This window comes from Taeniopygia guttata, chromosome 2, assembly GCF_048771995.1.
Source record: "Taeniopygia guttata chromosome 2, bTaeGut7.mat, whole genome shotgun sequence".
NCBI lineage: Eukaryota > Metazoa > Chordata > Aves > Passeriformes > Estrildidae > Taeniopygia > Taeniopygia guttata.
In genome coordinates, this window is record NC_133026.1 from 105,321,456 (window position 1) to 105,341,216 (window position 19,761).

Sequence of the window (19,761 nt, forward strand, 5' to 3'; positions counted from 1 at the left end):
CTCAGACTGCAGCAAGGGCAGCAGGGACCGGGACAGCCCAGGCTTGCCGCATCGCAGAACGCACTGTCGGCATTCAAGCGCATCCCCAAGGGCCCCTCCCCGTCCCCGACCGTCCTCCGTGCCCATCGGGCACTACCAGCGCCTGCCCAGGGCACCAGCCCCCACCCGGGAAAACCAGCGGGCAGCGCCAGGGTCGCTTGGCACGGCACGGCTGCATCCCGGTGCCGCTCCCAGTGCTGTTCCCGGCGCCGCAGACGGGCCGGGCCAACCCGAGCAGCAGCCGTGGGTCCGGGGCGGTCTGCGCCGGGCTCCGAGAGCCATGTGCCGAATACTACGGGCACAGACTCCACCTTCCCCGGCTCCCGCCCGCCCCCACGCATCCAGGAAGGGAAAAAGAGGAGGAGGAGGAGGAGGAGGGAAGGGGGTGAAAGGGAAGGAAAAAAAAAAAAAAAAAAGAGAGAGAGGTTGAAAGGAGGGAGCTCGCCGAGACCCACCCTTCTCCCTCCTCCTCCTCCGGGCTGCTGGCCGGGCTTTTGTTTTCCTCCAGCGCCCCGTTTCCCACACGTGATTGCCGTGTTATTGCACAGGGCGCTCGGCGGCGCGGCTGCTGCACCTATAAATACGGAGCGGGCGGGCGGCAGCGGCCCGGGGCAGCGCGGCGCGGCCGGGCGGAGCGCACCCCTCGACACCCCCATGCACCCCGCGGGGACCGCGGCGCCCATGCCCCGCCGCCCGCCCGCCTGACGGGCCGGCAGCGAGAGGCAGCGCCCGGCCAGCGGCGAGGGGAGGGGGAGCCGGCCGACAATGGCGGCGGCCGCCACCGCCGCCAGCCCTGGCAGTCCCGCCGCCGGGCCCCTGCCGCCGCCGGCGGAGCCCTGCCCCAGGAAAGCGCCGCAGCCGCCGCCGGGGCCGCCGCAGCCGCCGCCGCCGGCGCGCAGCGACCCCCGCCGCAGGCAGGCCGCGCTCTCCTTCCTCACCAGCATCTCCCTCGACGGGCGGCCCCCGCCGCCGGGCAACGACGGCCCCGCCGCCCGGCCCCGCCAGGCGCAGCCGCCGCCGCGGCTGGGCAGCCCCCCGGCGGCGCCCGCCGAGCCCCCGGAGGAGGAGGAAGACGAGGAGGAGGAGGAGGACGCCTTCGCCGCGGTGCAGGTGCCGCCCGCCGTCTTCCTGGGTGCCGCGGCGGCGGGCAGCCGCGGCCGCCTCAACTCCTTCACGGCGGGGGTGCTGCCGGCGCCCTTCGGCCGCACCAGCCCCCAGGGCAGCATCGGCGGCAGCGGAGAGCTGGGGCAGCCCGGCCCCGCCGCCGCCTTCGAGCTGCAGCGGTCCCGGTAAGCAGCGCCGCGGGGATGAGGGATGCTCGGCGTGCGGGGATGAGGGATGCGCAGGATGGCGATGGGCTCGGTAAGGGCGGGCACGGCCGCCGAGCGGCCGGGGGAAGCCGCGGGGCGGGAGCCTCCCTCCGCGGGGCCGGCTCCGCTGCCGTCCGGCCGGGGGAGCAGCGGCAGCGGCAGGGATGTGCGAGCGTGCAGGGAGAGGTCAGCGGAGGTGCCCGAGCCTCCCGGGCGGCAGCAGCCGGTCGCTCGCTGAGCGCGAGTGGCTGAAAGTTTCTCTCCCGCTCAGCTGTGCGGGCGTGCGGCTGCACGGCCGCCGTGCCCCGCCGCAGCCCAGCCCAGCTGCGCAGCGGCTGTCACCCCGCTCTCCCGACTGGCGGTGGATTCAGCCCGCCGTGCTGCCTGTCCTATAGCCAGCAGACTGGGAACCGGCTCTGAGTCAAGTGAGCTGTTAGCCAGATCTGGTAGCCCGCAAGGGGGAAGGAAATCTTTGCATCGAAATCCACTGATTACGGTGTGAGCGCTTGGTTTAAGCAGCGTCTCGCTACCACCCCAAATAAGCTCTTTATCTCCAAGCACTTTGTTCCTCTGGGTCGTTTCTTGCTGCCGGGTACTCTTTTGCCTTTTAATTCCCAAAGGAACAACCTCACCTGCTTCAGCTCTTAAGCTGAGACTTCTGGCTAAGAAGGTGCAATCATGTAAAAATGTGTGAATGCCTGTGGATACAAAATCACCTTCCTTCACTTCCTCAACAACATACTCAGATATCAAAGACGGAGGGGGATAGAAGCTGGAGGAAATGACTGTGCTCCCCAAGCCCACATCGACAGCCACTCCCACATTCCCCATTTGCCACACTCCCTCCTTGTTTCTCCCTTGGACAAATAGGTAGACTTTGAGTCACATGTTATTGCAAGGGTTTATAAGGGTAATTGAGCATAGATCGCTGTAGAAAAGTCCCTTTCAAAACCAACCAGCTTGGAGAATTTGGAAGTATTCCAGGGGAAAGTTATCTTAGCTGCATGCCCCACTGTTGGTTGTTTTTTTTCCCCCTTCCATCTGGATTGTGTTGGTGGTGTTTTTGAGCCCCTTTTCAGGTGCTGTGCTGGAGGGAGCCCCACCTCCCCAAGTAGCATGCCTGCTGGTGAGTTACCACCCTTCTTCTCCCAGTCATGTGTCTCTCAAAACATTTTCTGCAGTGACAACCCTCTAATTGCTCAGTGGATCAACTGCACCGCTGTGTCACACACACACACACACACTCATACTCGTGCATTTCAGTCTGTGATGTGATTCTACCCACAGCCTTGTGGAGGAGAAGTGACCTGCAGACCATGATTTGGGAATTGCTTTTCTGCTCTTGAACTTAGCAATCAAGGGACTGGGTTCTTCTTGACCTTCTACTTAGTGAGTTTATTATTGATGCAGGATTCTAGTATTACTTTTCTTGATTCCCAGGGACCATCCTTGGTTTTTGTTTCCTGCATGCTTTGATCCTGTGCTTGGTTCTGGGAAGGATGCTTAGATCTCACCCATATCACTTCACTTAGCCCTTTCTCTTCCAGTCATTTTTCCCCCTTGCTCCGTTTTGCCACTTCCTGAACATTTCCTTCCACAACCTGTTGGGGTTTCTTTTGTTTTTTTCATTTGGGTTTTTTTATTACATGAGAACAGAGTGGAGTTTTAAGAGAGAAAGGTTATTACTATTCTTGTTTACAACCTAGAAATCCAGAGTCTTGCAAGTTCAGCTGTGCTGCTAGCATGCAAACAAACTGAATGGATAACCCAAGTCCATGGCAAGGGAAGTCACCTAAGGAAACCTTTCCAGGATGCTCCTGCAGTCCTGTAGCGGCTGTCATTTGTGTTGTATATTTTCTTGTGATGCAGGCTGCAAGGAAAGTGCTGGTTTTCTCATGCTGTTTTGTTTTGTTGAGAGCTAGATTCAGTTGTGGTGGGGACTTTGTATTACTCCACTGACAAGTATGAGGCTCTCCATTGTAGCACTCACTTAAGGCTGGCCCTGGTGCGGGAGAGCTCTGGGTAGTGTCCCCTGCCTTTGCTGGCTGTCGTGATGCTGCACGTGTGCATTCCGGAGCAGACTTTGCCTTCAATAGGTCTGTTCCTATTCTGGAAAAGATGTATCTCCTCAAACACCAGGCAGCTGCAGACCATGGAGGTCGCACAGAATGTTAGTGGCTCATCTTCTTAATGAAAAGGTGTGGTAGGAGCTCTGATTGCTGGGTTCACCCTTGGCTGCACAGAAGTTAAATCACAAGCATGCACCGGGCTGGCACAAGCCCAAGAACAGAGGGTTCGAGCAGCCCTTCTGCTGCTCTCTTAATGGAGAGGAAGGAGCCAAATCCCCAGCACACAGCCAGCCCTTCTCAGGATGACAGGGTGAAAGTCACAGCACCTGCCTAGGGACAGGCATTAGCTCATCTGAAGGATGTTGCAGAGAGGAAAATCAGATTTTTTTGGTAGTTCACGTGTGCACCGGCTGCCTTTCCTCCCACCCTTCTGCTTTGCTTGCAGTGAGTGAGCTTGAAATTGAGTTTGAGGAGTTGTTTGACAGACTAGTCCTCCGTGCTGAGACACTAAGTTATAACGTGAAACCATTTTCTGTTACAGTATCAGGAAACACAGGTTGCCTTCTTATTTGGCTTATTTGGTTATTTTTATTTGGCTTTCAGAAACCATTGTGAACATATAATCTGAGTTCCCTGGCTTTTTTGTTTGTGTTAGCAGTTTGTCTAATTGCATGCTAGTTTATATTTAACAAGGTTATCATTAATGTGGTTTGGGTTTGTGCTCTATGTATATTCACAAGAAACAAACAATACAAAAAAGAAGCATGGAGCTTCTAGCTGCTTGGAGGCTAGTATGTAATTATATGTAAATGGCAAAATATAGGCTTGTTCAGAAGTTGGCTGGTTGGTGTCAAAGGCTCCTGTCTTCCGGCAGGAGTTTGTTTCAATTTGCGGTGATTAGGTGGACAAGGACATTAGTTTATTAGAAGCTAGGACCAGGGTTTCTTTCATGTGAAATTATAATTAATTTTAATAGACTAATCTGAAATTAGTGAGGAGTTCTGTGAAACCAGGTTTCAGCAACACTGGTTTAAAATAATTGCACATCCTGTGGATTAGGGGATGGTCCAGGTCCTAGTTTTGTGTATGCCTAGAATTCTTCTTGCCATAGTTTTCTTTGGGAAAAGTATTGCTGTTTTCATATGTGAAGTTTCCTTTTCCAGTGGACTGGGTGTTTAGAAACAAGCACAAGCTCTTTGTGTTGTTTGATTTTGAGTTTTTTTTCTGTTTTGCTAAGGAAGCAAATTGGTGATTAGATTTGGAGTTCAGATGTTGCTTACAGTTGCATTTGTCAGCGTCACTACATTGGGTTTGAAGGCAGATGGGCAGAAGAATTTCTTCTGGGAGCAGCAGGTGCTGGGAAGCAAGGAGACAGTATCTGCTGAGTAATCACTGAGAGGTCCACTCAGAAGGACACTGAGATTATCATGGTCCAAATAGATTTTTCTTCAGAATTTACTGACCTACAGTAGATCTCATTTCCTGATTAATTCGAAAATTAATTTACAGTTAGTAAAGCTTGTGAAAATTTGATGTATTTCTACCTATTAGAAAGGACAGAGCTGCATTTGGCCTCAGTATTTATCTTCTGGAGAAATGCAATGAAGGGAGATGCTGGAATGGTTGACTTTCTTGACTTTTTTAGGGTTTGCAAAGTTCATTGGGTTGTTAGTGCTGGAGGAAGCCTCCAGGATGCTGAATCCTGCCATTGAGTATTTGTGATGGAGGGCTGAGAGATCAGAATCCAGTTCTCCATGGCCTTGGGCAGGCAGGCAGGCAGTGCGGTTTCAGCCCACAGCAGAAGATGCCTCCAAACGGAACATGTAACAGACAAAAGAAGAGTCTCTCAGAAACAAGTATCTTACAGGCAGAGTCCTGAAAGGGGAGCAGAACAAAGAGCTGGGGGCACCCTCCTCCCTGTGGGGTCACCCCAGATTCGGGAGGTGGCTTGTGAGCCACTGGCAGCACATCAGCCCTTTAGTGTGTGATGGACACTCTGCTATTCACTGAACCTAAATTTCAGAATGCTGTATACAAGCATAGCATAAAAACAGTGATTTAATGGTCTGAGAAGTCAATGGGAAGTGCACAGTCTTTTCTTAGGTGTGTGACCTTCTACCACTGATAGCTGCTGGCTCTAAAGAATGGGATGCTTATTGGCTTCAGCTGCCACTCCAGGAGGCTAAATTCCTGTGCCTCCCTGAAGGGGGAATGTTCAACAGCAGGGTTTAGACTCAGGTAATAAGGGCTGTTTCAGAAATAGCGCACAGTGCACGAGCTCCTCCATGAGCCCTAAGGAGGACATAAGGAGCGCTGGGCGCACCCACGTCCTTCAGCACGAGCACACTGAGAGGCTGGGTCCTCACGCTCCCCAAGAGCTGTGCAGGGGCACTCACTGATGCTGCTGGGCTCTCTGAGCTGTGCACATGCTGAGCATGGCCAGCCCCACGTCCATGGACTGGCTTTCACCACCACTGGTCTCTCTGCCAACCACTTCCCTTGTTCAGGGCACAGATGTTTGTAGTGGAAATGGGGGTTGTCTTCCAGGTGTTAGTTGAAGCTGACCAGTGGTTGAGAAGTGATTGGATCAGGATGACACACACATGGATGGACACCATAGATGCAACACCCTTGTTCCCTTAGTACACAAACTTTTAAAAACAAATCCTGCAGAATTTTGCTCTGGCATATTTTAGGCTCTTATTATACTATTTAGTGAGCATCTCTGTCAGATAAAAAAGGTTAATATTCATAGACAAGGAAAAAAAACTTTGCTGTCAATTCTGAAGAGTGGGACAGAACATGGTGTTCATGAGTACTAGGAAATTAATAAGAGAGCTTCACAGAGGGACAGATATTGAGAGGCAGCTGTGTCTGCCAGAGCCTCAGGACTCTCAAGATTTCAGAGTCAGGCAGCCTTAGAGTTGGACAGGTGAGAGGGATATACCTGGGTGTGTGCATATTAACCCCAGTGAGGAAACCTGAGCTGGTAACACATTAAAAGTCCTGTTTGCCCTCACTGGCTGCCAATTCAAAGCTTTCTAGGTCCAGCCCTGCCATGGGAGCTGTTGTGGTTATACCATGCATGTGCTTGGCTGGTATATGGTGACCCCTGTCAGGAGAGCAGAAGGGGCAAACTTCAGCAGGTTTGCTTATGTGGTGGGTGCATTTCCACTACTTGATCTTTCTTTTCACCCTTTTCTTTATCTGCAAAGCTCCTGTGCAGGCAGCCAAACTGGATCTTTTCCTCAGAAGCCTGCTACACAGCTTTCATCTGCACCATAGTAGTGTTGAAAGCACCTTGAAATGGTGAAGATTGGTAGCAGCTGTGTGAGTCACTAGCCCTCCAGACCATCACAAAAACATAGTTCCATGGTAGATAAATAGGATAATGACAGATCATAGTTTGATGATAGCTTTTGAATATGAAGTGTGCTTTAGTCTGCAATTATTATGACTTTGAGAATTCTTCTGGCAGAAGATACCGCTTAGCTTGGAGCAGTTCAAAACACCTAAAACACAAATATGAGATTGCCAAGTGTGCTCTCTGAAAAGAAAAAAAACTCCAAAACCCAATCCTCTACTAATTCTGTGATTTCCTTGTTTCAAAAAAATAAATATCAGGTGGGCTGTTTGGAGATTCAGTAGTGCAGTGAGTATGGTGGAAGGTAAAGATGAGAAGAACCAAATCTTGATTTATTTTCTTTTATTTTTTTTTTCCCCTCTGATTTCAGCTGTAGTACTCTTGTAGTGTAAGTTCTCCACTACACAAATGAAAAGGCTACTCTTTATAATTTAACCTAAAAATGCGGAAGTTTGGTTTGTATGTTGGGACTTGGATACACTGAAACTTCTGTAGGCACCAGCTTGTCCCTTACGAAGCGTGGGAAAGCAGATTCTATTTGCAAATGGGACAAGCTGGTGTCTACAGAAATCTATATGCAAATATCCACAGAACTCACCCCTGAACATTTGCCAGTACCTCTGAGGATGTACTCAGCCTTTATGACAAACTCTTTTCTGCACCCAGAATTGCTATGGATGGCTGTGGGGCTGCCACCAGATACCAGACTTAGCAACGCAGCAGGTGCAGCAAGACACAGAGCTGGCTCCTCTCACAACCCAACTGAAAAAACCCGTGCCAGTTTGCTGTGAGAAGTATTCTTTCTAGAAAATGGAAATGACATAATTTGGCATATGGAGAGTATCTGCTTGCTGGCCTGTCGTTTGCAAATAACATGCTGAGAAATTTAAGGAATGGTATTTATTTTCATAGGAAGGGCTTTCGGGAGTTTTTTTGGTTTTTCTTTTTTTGGTGGGGTGGGGTTTGTTTGTTTTGGTTTTTTGGGATTTTTTTTTTTTTTCCTTGCAAGGGTAGGATACAGAGCCTGGTAGTGCGTTTAGCAGAAGAAAATTTAACAGTAGTTGGAGAAAATATGATGTGCCAGTGGGAAACTTCTAGGACTCTTGGAGTTTGCTTTTCAGTGTGCAGTATGCAGATTTAGGGGGATACATATTTAAGAAACTGTGAGGTTCTTTTACAAAGGGATGCTGTGTTTTTTTCATAGCAACTGTTTTTCTGTCATCAATGCTAAATGTATTTTCTGTTCTCATTATGTATTTCAATGCCAGCACTGCTTTTAGAAGCAGTGTTTCAGGGTGTTTACCTAAGGAAGGTTTTCTGTTGTGGAAAATTGAGAAGCAAGTGAGAAGTGGAACAAAGACTATCTTCTTTACTAGAAGAAGTGTTAAAAGAAATAAAATAACCTTTCACCTTATCTATGAATATAAAGCCCAATTGCATATTCTTAGCAAGCAGTGGTACTTCCCCGTGTGTTGTTATAGATCAGGCTTGCAATTTTGTAAAATTGAGTTTGGGGAAAAATTCACTCACCACAATTGAAATATGTTTTCCACTCATCTTGGATGACAGAGGAAGGTATGTCCCCTCTGACAAGAGATCCTGAAAAGCCTGGGCTGTATGTTTACTTATATACAAAACTACTCAGTTAAATCAAGCACCAGTGTATGATGTTTCACTAGTAAGTAAATCTCTGCAATATCAGGGATTTGACTCTATAGTATTGGTGGGATTAAAAAATAGAAAGCTAGAGAAGTTTATCATAATTTTTCAGTCAACAATGGATTGCATTTTCTGCTCCTAGAGATAATCATATTACCAAGGTAAATATGATTAAGTTTTCAAATCTACATGCTGTCAAGGCAAATCAGACATAGGCACATCAGTTTGTAGGTAAAGGCATTCAAAAGAAGCATAAATTTTCCTGGAAAAAAAAAATCCCCTTATTGTGTAACAGGAAAAATCTGTAAGGTGACATTATGATGACTTCTTTCTGCACCATGTAGCTGGAACTGAGCTGTATGAAACAAACAGGGATGAAGCTCTTGAGCTTGCTTTTCCCTTTCTCTGGGTTTTGGGTAGGATGCTGGGCAACAAGAATTCACCAGTGCTACTGGGCTAGCAGCCTGCTTGCATTAAGCTGTTTTTTTCTGCCATCCATATAATGTCTGCTGTATGTGGCTTCACCCATGACTGTGCAGGTCATACCTGCAGATTTTTTGTGTACACAAGGGACAGAGAAGTGATACTGGGATGTGGTGGTGGTTCAGCCTCAGCAGGTACCAACCATAGGCACCATTGCTGTCCTTGCTGCTTATGTCTTCTGTAGTGTGGGAATGCTGGTGACAGGTTTCTATCTTCTCCCTTCTGTGGGGCATAATTTCCTTTCCCATTCCAGAATAAAGAAAGAGCCACTGCAGGTGGCTAACAGGGTTAGTAACTCTCGGTGAGGAAATTGAATGGACAAATGTGGTAGGCGCCGGCATTTCCACCATCATTGTTTCTGGTAGGTCTGCCATGGGTGGAAGTGCAGGGAGATGTCCCAGCCCTCCAACAAGGTTGGATGACACAGAGGTTCATATACCAGAAAGGGGAGAGGAGAAGGCAAGAGACCCCGAGCTCTCTCCCTTTTTGACAGGAGGTATACATGCTGGCAGAATGCATGGATTTAGTTTCCTCATGATTGAAGGGTCAGATATTATTACCATTGCTTTTCACAGAGATAACTCACAGCACTGGAGCAGTCTGTTTCCCACTGCAGCTGCTAGCAGAGAATTGGATTCTACCCCCAGCCTTGTAGTATGCCCTTAGAAGGGTGCAAGCAGCACAGCTTTGCCAGCCTGCTTCAGAAAGCGGACTGCTGAATTTGAGTTTCCTGGATGCATGGTGCTGGAGGAGGGGAGAGCAGGGCTCACTATCCCAAGGAGGCGGGATGCCTTTGGCAGTGAGGGAGGGCCACTGTGGCATCTGGAGGGTTGTCTCGTTTCGTGCAATACCCCCAGCACATGTAGAGATGGAGAAAGGGGGAGCCAGGAGGTAAATGTCATATAAGGCCCTTTGCCTACAGGCCTGCTTGGATCATGTGCATATATTTGCATATGCAGAAGTGCAGCCCATACCTACAGTTCATAAAGCTCTCATTCCCCGTTCACAAGGACATGTTCTAAGAACCTGCAGTCCCCACCTCACTGTACTCAGCCTGCGTGAGGGGTGGAGCGTAAAGCAGAAGCTAGATGTCAGCTCTGGTCTGATATGTGTCTTGAAAATATCTTTCTGGGGTTTTAACTCACCGACTTCATTCTTTGTGTTCTGTCAGACTTCTGCAGATGCTTCTGCACCTCTGTTAGGACCTACAGATCCAACATAAAAGGAGATGAATTTCCTCCTTTTCCAGTCAAGGTTGCAATCAGCTACACCCATACAAATGCTGGGTGACAGTATTGCCCACGTGTCCATGGGGTGTGGTGGATGTGCACAACAAGGAGTGAAGTCCTCATTAGGTGACAGCTACTTGAAAATGAAGACACCCATCTTGATACCTGGGGACGTGGGCACAGCTGAGGAGGTTTGGTAGTTACAAGCACACTCTGCAGTTCCCTGAATTTAGTTTAGTTAATTATACCGTTTCTGACTGGAAAACATGTTTTTTGGATAATAGGAAGAGAGGCAAAACAGTTTTCAGGTGCTGCAGTGCAAAGTGCAGTTTCATGGCTTAGGTAGGTGTGTCATGCAGGTGCTGCATCAGGTTATGTAAAAAGGTGTGGAAAGCTCTGTCTGCTATTAATAGACTTGGAAGTGTGGCCTTTAAAGCACAAAGGGTTGTGTTTGTGTTTTTAAAAACAGTTCATGTAACCCTCTGTCTTTGGTATTGTGGAACCTCCTTAATTTTATGAGGCTGTTTTCCTAAAAGCAAAACTGGGTTTGATTTTTAATTGGTGGTGTTCACTGCTTTGTAGAATCCCATTTTTTAGCATAAGCTAATACAGAAGTGGCAGCTCAGAGGTGGTTGCTTAAAAAGGCAGAATTATTTACAGCAGAACACAAAGTGCCACTGTCAAGTACCTCCGCTGTGGCCTTTGAGATTTATTTGGAAAATCTGTATTTTTCCATGTGCATGACTTGCCTCAAGATAAAATATTCCTGTATTTTAGAAGCCACTACAGGTACTGCAGAACTCGAGAGCAGCCTTGCAAGTAGCAAGAGACTGTGCACATTTGTTTTGAGAACATACTTCATTGTCCCAGGCCTTTTGCTTCTGTTTGTTTTAAAGGCATTATTAGAAATACTCGTTTCTTGTGTGTTAATTAGTTTCATTATTGATGTAAGGCTATTCAAGTCAAAGATAGTGCTAGGGTGCATCAGGGAGCAACTTTGAGCAGATGGGTTCGAAAATAAAAACCACAAATTGTATGAATTTGCCAGCGCCCTTGAACAGGCACTTTAAAGGCAGTGTTTTCTGTTGCTGCCCTCACGCTCTGTGGGAAGGTTGAATAGATGATGTGAATGGAAATGTGTATTTTCTCACAGTGTGTTTGTGAGCTCGCAGCTTCCTTCTCCTGGAAGACGTAGCATTGCAGCAGGAGCAAGGATGCTTTTCCCAGTGCAGTACTGGTGCTGTGCTCACTGCTGTACAAAATGCCATTACTCCTCCATATTCCTTAGGAGCTAAGCCCCAAGCCCAAGACCTGTTTAGTGCAATAGGCACTGTAGAAGGGTGTGGATTGTAATTGGAATTTACTCCCTTGAGGAGGATGGGCTGAGAGCAAAGAGGCTGGCGTGAAAAAGCGCTTGTAAGCCACTGCCTGTTTGCAAAGATCAAGGCATCTGAAAACGACCAACCTCTGAATTAATTGCAGGGTTGCTCAGGTACAAATGAGAACAGTATTAGGCCTGTCTTTTCTATTTTAAGTGCAGAGGTAGTATTTCCGACCCTTGGAGCGATTGCATATCTTGAATATCTTACTGAATAAATGAATGTGATAGCAACAGTCAAGGGTGGCACAGACTTTTGTGTAACTGGCACTTACCTTGCAGTTGTTGCAGTTCTTTTGTATGATTCCTCAGGAATATTTCAACGTGGTCTTGTCTGGTTTTTGTTTGTTTGTTTTGTTGTTTGTTTGCTTTGTTTTTTGTGTAATTTTCATAAGTTAGAAGAAACAATCTTTTGAGAGGCTCTTGACCCTCACATCCACTTTCCAAGATGAGGGGTTATGGTAGTGAAAACTTGATTCACATCCCTGGTGATGTGGGGAGGGATCTGTTTTCTTTTTACTGGTCAGTTGTGGGCTCTCTAGATTTTAATTTTGTAATGTTGTATTTTCTGAAAAAAAATGGATATTACATTTTTTTAATTCAGTTGTTCACATTAACAGGCATATTTCCTGTCTGTTTAGTAGAAAAGGTGAAACAGGAAAACAAAATTTCAAAATTTCAAAACTGCCATTACATGTTGATGGCAGTTTGTGAGCTTGATCAATGTAAGAGGTCTGATGTCATACCCAGCATGGTTTTACCCTTGTCCAGGGCTTTTTTTAGATGTGAACATGCAGTGACTGAGGAAGTAGTGGTTTCTGTTTGTGTGGTCTGGCAAGAGGGGTTCACTTTTTTATCAAAAGAAAACAAACAGTCCCACTTTTATACAAAGTATAGCTGATTTCACTTTCAGTGCAAGCAATAAGACAAAATTTTACCCGTGACTTCTATGTAAGTAGCTACCAAATGAGCCTTTATGTTGTATCTCTCCAGAGATTTGCCAGGGGGGAACCACACCAAGGCGCAGCGGGGGAGGGTTGTGATCTTCTCTTGGTGCTACTGTCTGCAACTTCTCACCCTTGTGAGAAACACCTTTGTGTTTCTTCCTTATTCCAGCCAGATGCAAGTTGGGTTTGGCAAGCACATCTCTGCATTTATCTGTTCTGACCCATCCAAGCACAAAACCATTCCACCCTTTCCTCCATGCTAGACAAGCTCATTATTGTTCAGGTCTGAGGAGGCAAAGGGTGACAGAAGCAAAACAGTGCAAGTTTTGCATAATCTGTTTTTTTTTTTCCTGCTGCTGTGGGGGCCATGGCCCTCATATAGTGGCACATTGTTCAACCTTCTTCCTTTGCAGAGACTACCAAGAAGGACTGAAAATGCTGTGGGTTCTTGGGCAGTTGAAGAGACAGCAACAGAAGTGTAGTTTTGGTTCCATAACTGGACAGATTATTAAGGTCCTGCTGCTTCAAAACAAAGAATAAAGGCATATGAATCTCCTGTTACCCAATAGCAGTTAGCAGATCCTGCCAGAAAAGGAAATCTTCAGAGTTCTCCTTGTTGCTCTGTCACAGGTAGCTGAGTGCTGCTTTGTTAGCATTTGCATCCCTCATTTTATTTGTTGAATTTGTGGAGATGGTTTCCTGCTGTTAGGATCGAGTATCCCAGTTACCTGGTAGTGTTACTCACTGCCTCACAACAACACCTGTGGGGGACCCTCAGCACTGGCTGCACACCCCATGTCTGCTCCCCTCCCTGCTGCTGCAGCCTCCTGACACCTCCTTGCCCTGGAAAGCTTCATCACAGGCACATGGTGGTGACCATCACAGTACTTGACCATCCCTTTCCTTGCTGGCATTGTCCTGACGGAGCACGGCAGGGGGCTGGAGTTGTCACTGTGAAGGCTTTGGATGTGCTTTTCTTCAAACAATAGCTGTGTGTCTAGATTATATTTGTTCTTATTAGTACAGTCAAGGATGTTTATGCTGTATTCATAGCTGTATTTATGCTTTGTGAGGTGCATGAATAAGTTTTTCTGGTTTCTAAAACACTGTTTTTCCTGTCTAGAGATGCAGTGGTTCTACTCCCAAATTTGTTCTCCTTTTTTTTTCTTTATTTTTCTTAAAAACCTTCAAAGAATATATGCTTGCTGTGGTTAGGTGAAAAATTAATTCATATATTAAAAAGATGGGAAGAAATACTCAGTCTTAGGGCCTCTTTTTCTATACCCCTTCTCTCTAATATGAATACAGAAAAGATTTTGCATGCAAGCAAGTTCAAAAAGGATGCTGAACAGTTTATATTCATGTGTTGTTACATTATCATCAGGATACTATTTTCTGTGTATTACTTACCCAGGTATTGCATTACATATAATTTGAAAGCTTTAAATTACTAAAAATACTCTACAAAAGTGTAAGTTTCATGGGCTCCTACTTAAAGCAAAGGGCGAGAGATTTGTGGATGTACATTTACAGATGATAAAACGTAACATTTGGGGGAGGATTACTGTTACTTTAATTGCCTGTCTGATATCCTCCTTGGAAGATTAAGTATTTTTGGTAGCAGCTTTGTGGTCTGTACCCTGTTGGCTTAATATCTGTCAGAAAATGATGTAACTGTTACTGGCACAGGTAAAATTGAGCTTGTGTTCAGCTCCCTGGGAGGGATTCATGAATGGGAAACTGTTGTATATACATAATCCCATTAGTCAATATTGTTCAAAATCTATTTTTTTCTTCCCTTCCTCCTCTCACAACAAAGCTCCTAGGTCTGTGGTGAAGTGTTGTGTGACACATTTTTGAATGGGCCTTTTGCCCTGCATTCAGTTCTTTAATGCAAGAAGCTTTACCAGGAAACAAGAATCTCTTTCTTCTCCGTCTGTCTGTGTTTTTTCAGCTTGGGGCTGTGTTGTAGAATATGCAGACAGACACACAAGTCAGATGATCTAAGATGTGTGATATTATAAGGTTATCCGTTTCACATGATTAGTATCTGTACTGGAGTTGTTGGTCTGCATTTCATGTCTGTGCCATCTAAATATATCTTAATCCTTTTTAAAAGATAGATTTTTGTGTGTTTTAACACACCCTTAAGGCTATTATAAAGTAAATCTTCCTTGTATTATATTTAGTGCCATCTCTTAAATGAGGCAATTTTTAAAATTAGCTTTTGTCATTGATAAAAGGCTGTATAAAAATAGAGCCTGATCCTGCAAACACTTGCAGATATGTTCAGTCTTACTTTCCCAGGTAACTTGTTGACTTTGACTCATAAAAACATTACCTAAAATAGTAAAATTTGAGTAGTTTTGTAACTGTGTCGAGTTAAAAACTCAACAGGATTGGAATAATTTATTGGTATGAGTGACTTCTTTGCACTACTAGGCTGGTATATTTTAAAATTTTAGAGGGAAAGTTTTGAGGTCTTGTAAATGAATATGTGCAATTAGTTCTTGTAATACTGAAAGCTCAATGTAGCCTGCAAGAGTAGTGGACACTAAATCTGAAGTCTGTGACAAAAAAATCATTTTTATCCAGAGTGGGGTCAAAATGAGAATTTTTTCAAGGCACTTCATGCTTTAGGTTCTTTTTAATATACTTAATCTAAGAAGACATGATGACTTGCTATCAAACTTTCCTCAGCTGGTTTTACCTTTAAGGGTTTTGTTGTCAGCATAATACTGCTTATGGAACAAAGATTTTTCTGGCTGGAGGTGCCACTAGCTGATTTGGGGCAATTAAAGGGATTAGTGGCCCCAAAGGAGAGGCTCACTGAAGCAAATATGTTCAAAATTCCAAGATTTTATTTCACAACCCAAAGTATCACCTTAAACTCAAATAGCTGCTGGGTTAAGCCAGCACAGAGGTCTGCCTCTGCTCTCATATTGTCCCCCATTTAATTTTTTCAGTTTTCAGAATTATGCAGCTTAATTGAATTGATTGAATGGAGTAGGGGAGCCAGATCAATATTATCCATTTTCAGGGACTCAATTTTTATTTATTTTCTTTCTGCATAAGATTTTAATATGTTTTTTCATGATGGTTGGGGGCATTAGCAACATTTCTGAGTCATGACCTGATATGAGTCCTGTGTCTCCTGACCTGATAAAGAGTCCTATGTCTCCCCTCCATCTTTGTGGCAGAGGAAGTTATTCCAGTAGTTCCAGCTCCAGAGTCTTCCAATCTATGGTAGAGGCATTTCAAAGTCAATGGATTGTTGGGAAGAGGTTGAGATGCTCAGTCTAATCCCCTTGCATTCTGCTGTTTTGACAAAGTTTCTAGCTTTCAAGATTAAAAAAAAAAAAGTACCCCTAAACAGCCACATAACAGAAGGCAGAAAATAAGATTCATTAAGGATTCACAGAAATTAATGAATGTTTAATATGTCTTAGCTTTGTTTTTGTTGTTTAAACAGAGTCCCAGGTCTCTCATGCCTTCCGCTTTCAGAGACTTGGCAATCAATACTGAATGCAGCATAAGCACATGCAGAGTCTTTTTGTATATGTTTCATGGAGATAGGCTCTCTGGAAAATGCTGGATGTCACCATGGAAGTGGTAACAACTGTGCCCATGGCAGTGCTGCTTTTAGTGTTTTCCTTGGTCCTTCTGTCACGGGGAATTACAGCTGCTGGGGCAGCTCAGGTGCCAAAGTGTGCCCCAGGAGTAGGGAGGGCTGTCTGGGGAGTTGCCTCTGCACGGACATCTGCCACAGCAGGAGCCAGGGTAAGGTAGATGTGAAAGTGGAAAACAGGCCACCACACCCTAATGATGAGCAGTGTGGTTCCTGAGGAGAGGGTGTAAAGAAATGCAAGGGGAACTGTGCATCCTTCTGGCTGCTTGACTCTGTTCTTGCATCCTCCACCCACCCACCCAGTGGTATTTGAGGTTACGGCCTGGGTGTGTGGATAGCTTTTGTTCTCTTCTCCCAGAAACTTGTGATACTGAAGTCTATCAGGAGAGACTTCTGATTTCATTGCTTTTTAAAATTACTTTTCTCTTTTCAGCAAGGCAATTGCCTCCTGTTTCAAAAACACCTTCTTCTGGATGTGATCCAGGGGCACCATTGCCTGTCACAACAGAACCAGCCAGCTGCTCTGGGGCATGCCAAATCCCCAACAGGTTGTTAACCTGTTGTGAGATGGGGTGTTGTCTCCTGCTGGAGATGTTCAGATCCAGCTTGGAGCTTTTTCAGAATTACCTGTTTTGTGGTCATACCGACAGCAGTGCCTGTGAGTAGCTCACCGCCTGCTCTTGCTGAGACTTGTCCCAACAGCAGCTGCTTGCTTTGGGGTGGCTATGGGGCTAACAGCTGCCCACAGTCCTGGCTTTGGGGTATGAATCCAGCTCTGTGGTGTCTGATTAAAATGCCTGGGTGTGGTTGACCTAACAGTCTTTGACAATAACACATTTACTGACAATAGTAAAAGTACCTTGAAAACTGAGCAGTTGCACTGCAGGACTGTCCCAACATGTAATGTTGGGCTGGGACAAACAGCCGCCCCTTGAACTTGTAGCCTTATTTATAAGAATTTCTCTCCAGTTGTTGCTGTAATCTGTGAATCAAAATAAAGTTGTACTTCCTCCCGAATATTCGTGAAATTAGGCAATTCCATGGCCAGCTTCCCAGTCCATAGTTTGGCAGGTTGGTGTTACTGAATTTCCTTTCAGTTTCTGATTTTTTTATGTGTGTATGGTCTGTCAAATCATTTGCTCATGGAGTCAGAAGTTAGAGTGAGCATCTTTGAGATCAAGATAAATATTTTTGAAATTTAAGACTTGCTTCTGTGGAAAGTTTAATGGACTTTTTGTTATGCTCTGGAGTAGTTCACTGGGCATCAAATGGGAATTAAAACGAAATGCTGGGAGTGACAGTTGTCTTTGTACAGGATTCTGCAGCCCTGCAAAAGATGATGCTTCAGCTCCCCAGCAAAACTGGCAGGAACAGGGTAGATGATTTACATGACTAAAGGAGGGTAAGGCTTTTTTGTCCATCATTTTGCAGGACAGAGGAAAAGAAAGTATCTCCTGTAACATTCGATGTATAAAGTGGAGATCAAAGTTTTCAGAAGAAATACCAGGTTGGGAAAGGGAAGCAGATGTTTCCTTCTTCCTCCCACTTTCCTCTTCACTTCCCTGTCCTCCCCCATAGCTGGGACGATCTGAAAATGCTGCAGAGATGACTCAAGACTTTTGTGGTGAGATGTGGATTGTGAGAGTCGTTGGGGGATATGGCTTCATGTGATTTTTCCTACATTTGCATTAAGTGCAGAGCTGGAGGCAATATTCCTGAAGCCTACCCTAGAGAGGCAGGCTGTTGTGGTGTCATCCTTGTGTTGCCCTGGGAAACTGAAATTTCATTGACATAAAAAAGTGTCTCTTGACTGTTCCTGTTTAAGAATAGGATAGATAATTTGGTATTCCCTGGTGAAATCTTGCTACCTCCAAGTGTTTGACTACTTTGCAAAATACTTTGAAACTTTTTTTTCTTTTTCTGTCTTCCACTGGCTTGTCTGACAGCAGTGGCAGAATACCTCCTGCTCCTCCTCTAGTTACAGCCTGGAACTAGCAGCTGAAACAATTTATAGAGAATAAAATTGAGGGGTAATAGAGGATAGAGAACAGCGTGGCCACGCTTCATATGTTATCTGTGATGCCTAACAGAGCTTCTTTAATAGAAGACAATTCTTCTCTGCTGTCCTTGTGTTAGTGGGACACAATTGTACAAGAAAAAATTTGGATAAGTGAATATTAATGAAATCTGTCATTAATTATCACCAGATCAGACTGAGGAGAATTGGGTTGCAATTTCAGTGGATTTAAACATAACTTTGCTTATGCAATCCTGTTAAACATTGTTGAAATATGTCACTGAGAAAGCTCATTATATTTGCTATATAAAGATTACGACTTTTGGGGGAGATTAAAGTTTTAGCAGCGGTCGCCGTCTTTCTTGTGGTCACAACAGTGACCTGTTAAATGTGGAGCCGGGGTGGGGGGGAAGCTGTGGGTAAGCCAGATTTTCTGTCTGTCTGGAAGCACAACATTTAAAGCTGTTAAGCCAAACCAGAGGAAACTCTGTAAACTTTTTTCAGGAAGCAAAATTCCTCAGAAATGGGGCATGTTCAAACAGTGGGAAACATTATTTTGTTTCCCTGAGTATGTATCTTTTGTACCATATGTGTCATATATGAATATGTATGCTTGTGTGGATATAAAAAGAAAATCAAATCCAAGTGAAACATTGGCTTTAGGCAAATCAAAATGCTCTGTTCCACATGAAATAGGAGTTTGTTTTTTTTTATTTTGCTGTGAATTGTGTCAAAAATAAAAGCAGAAAGTCAGAGGTGGGTGTACTAGGAGGCGGGGCTGCCTTGGCTCACAGCTTTGCTGTGCTGGGGTGTGTCTCAGGGGCTGCTGTGCAGACACTGCCCTGCAGAGTATTTTATTCACCCCAGGCAGCGCTTGCTGCAACAAGTCACCTGCCAGTCTGAGTTAAAGTCATGTCTGCAGATCGATAGCTCTAATTAAACACAAAGCACCTGCTGTATCAGGGATTAAAAGTAAGAAACATTATGACTAGTTATTGTACAACTTGCTAGAAACCACTGTATAATGATGGTACATTTGCCATCAGATTAGGTCATGAAGCAGCTTTACTGCAGCTTGGAAAATTAGAATCAAAAATAGTCCTCTGATTAAAACTTGAGCTTTTGAAAGCTCTTCAGAGAAGAAAGATATGTAAATGCAGATGTACAGGAGAAATTAAGCAATCTGGATATGCATGATTCTTGAATTTAAAGAGAGTAATTGATGTAACCACTGTGCTGCGCATTTCTCACAGTCACCCAGTCTTAATACAATTAAATTAAACATCAGAATGATCTGGAAATAAGTTGCCTAAAATACAATCCATAATGGCTCAATATATTAACTTAGCAGTTTCTGTGGTCATGCAGCTATTCTGCATGTACCAATGTCAGCCTGCAATTCCAGTTTTCTTGAGTTAGATTTATTAATTTCTCCCATATTTAAAAAAAAAAACACCCCATAACTTTATCACATATTTATCAGCAGTCAAATAATTTCTCTTTGAAACAACATTTGCCTTCTGATATCATCAGGAATTGGTTTCCTCCTCCTTTGCCTTTTGCTGCAGCAGTATGATTCCATCAACCTTAGGGCATCCACAGGTCCCATACATCCTGTCAGGTAATTTTTACACACTG

General features: G+C 45.2%; 1 protein-coding gene across 2 annotated transcripts in view; it reads left to right on the forward strand.

Moving 5' to 3' along the window:
• The first annotated feature begins 496 nt into the window (after nucleotides 1-496).
• Nucleotides 497-19,761, forward strand: part of CABLES1 (Cdk5 and Abl enzyme substrate 1) — a 71,002-nt gene continuing 51,737 nt past the window's right edge. The window contains exon 1 of one of the 2 annotated variants that reach the window (XM_072924572.1): nucleotides 497-1,328. In XM_072924572.1, the coding sequence (XP_072780673.1) occupies nucleotides 805-1,328 (524 nt within the window). In that variant the 5' untranslated portion in view covers nucleotides 497-804. The remainder of the gene's footprint in view (nucleotides 1,329-19,761) is intronic. The other variant, XM_030266085.4, reaches the window with a different exon arrangement.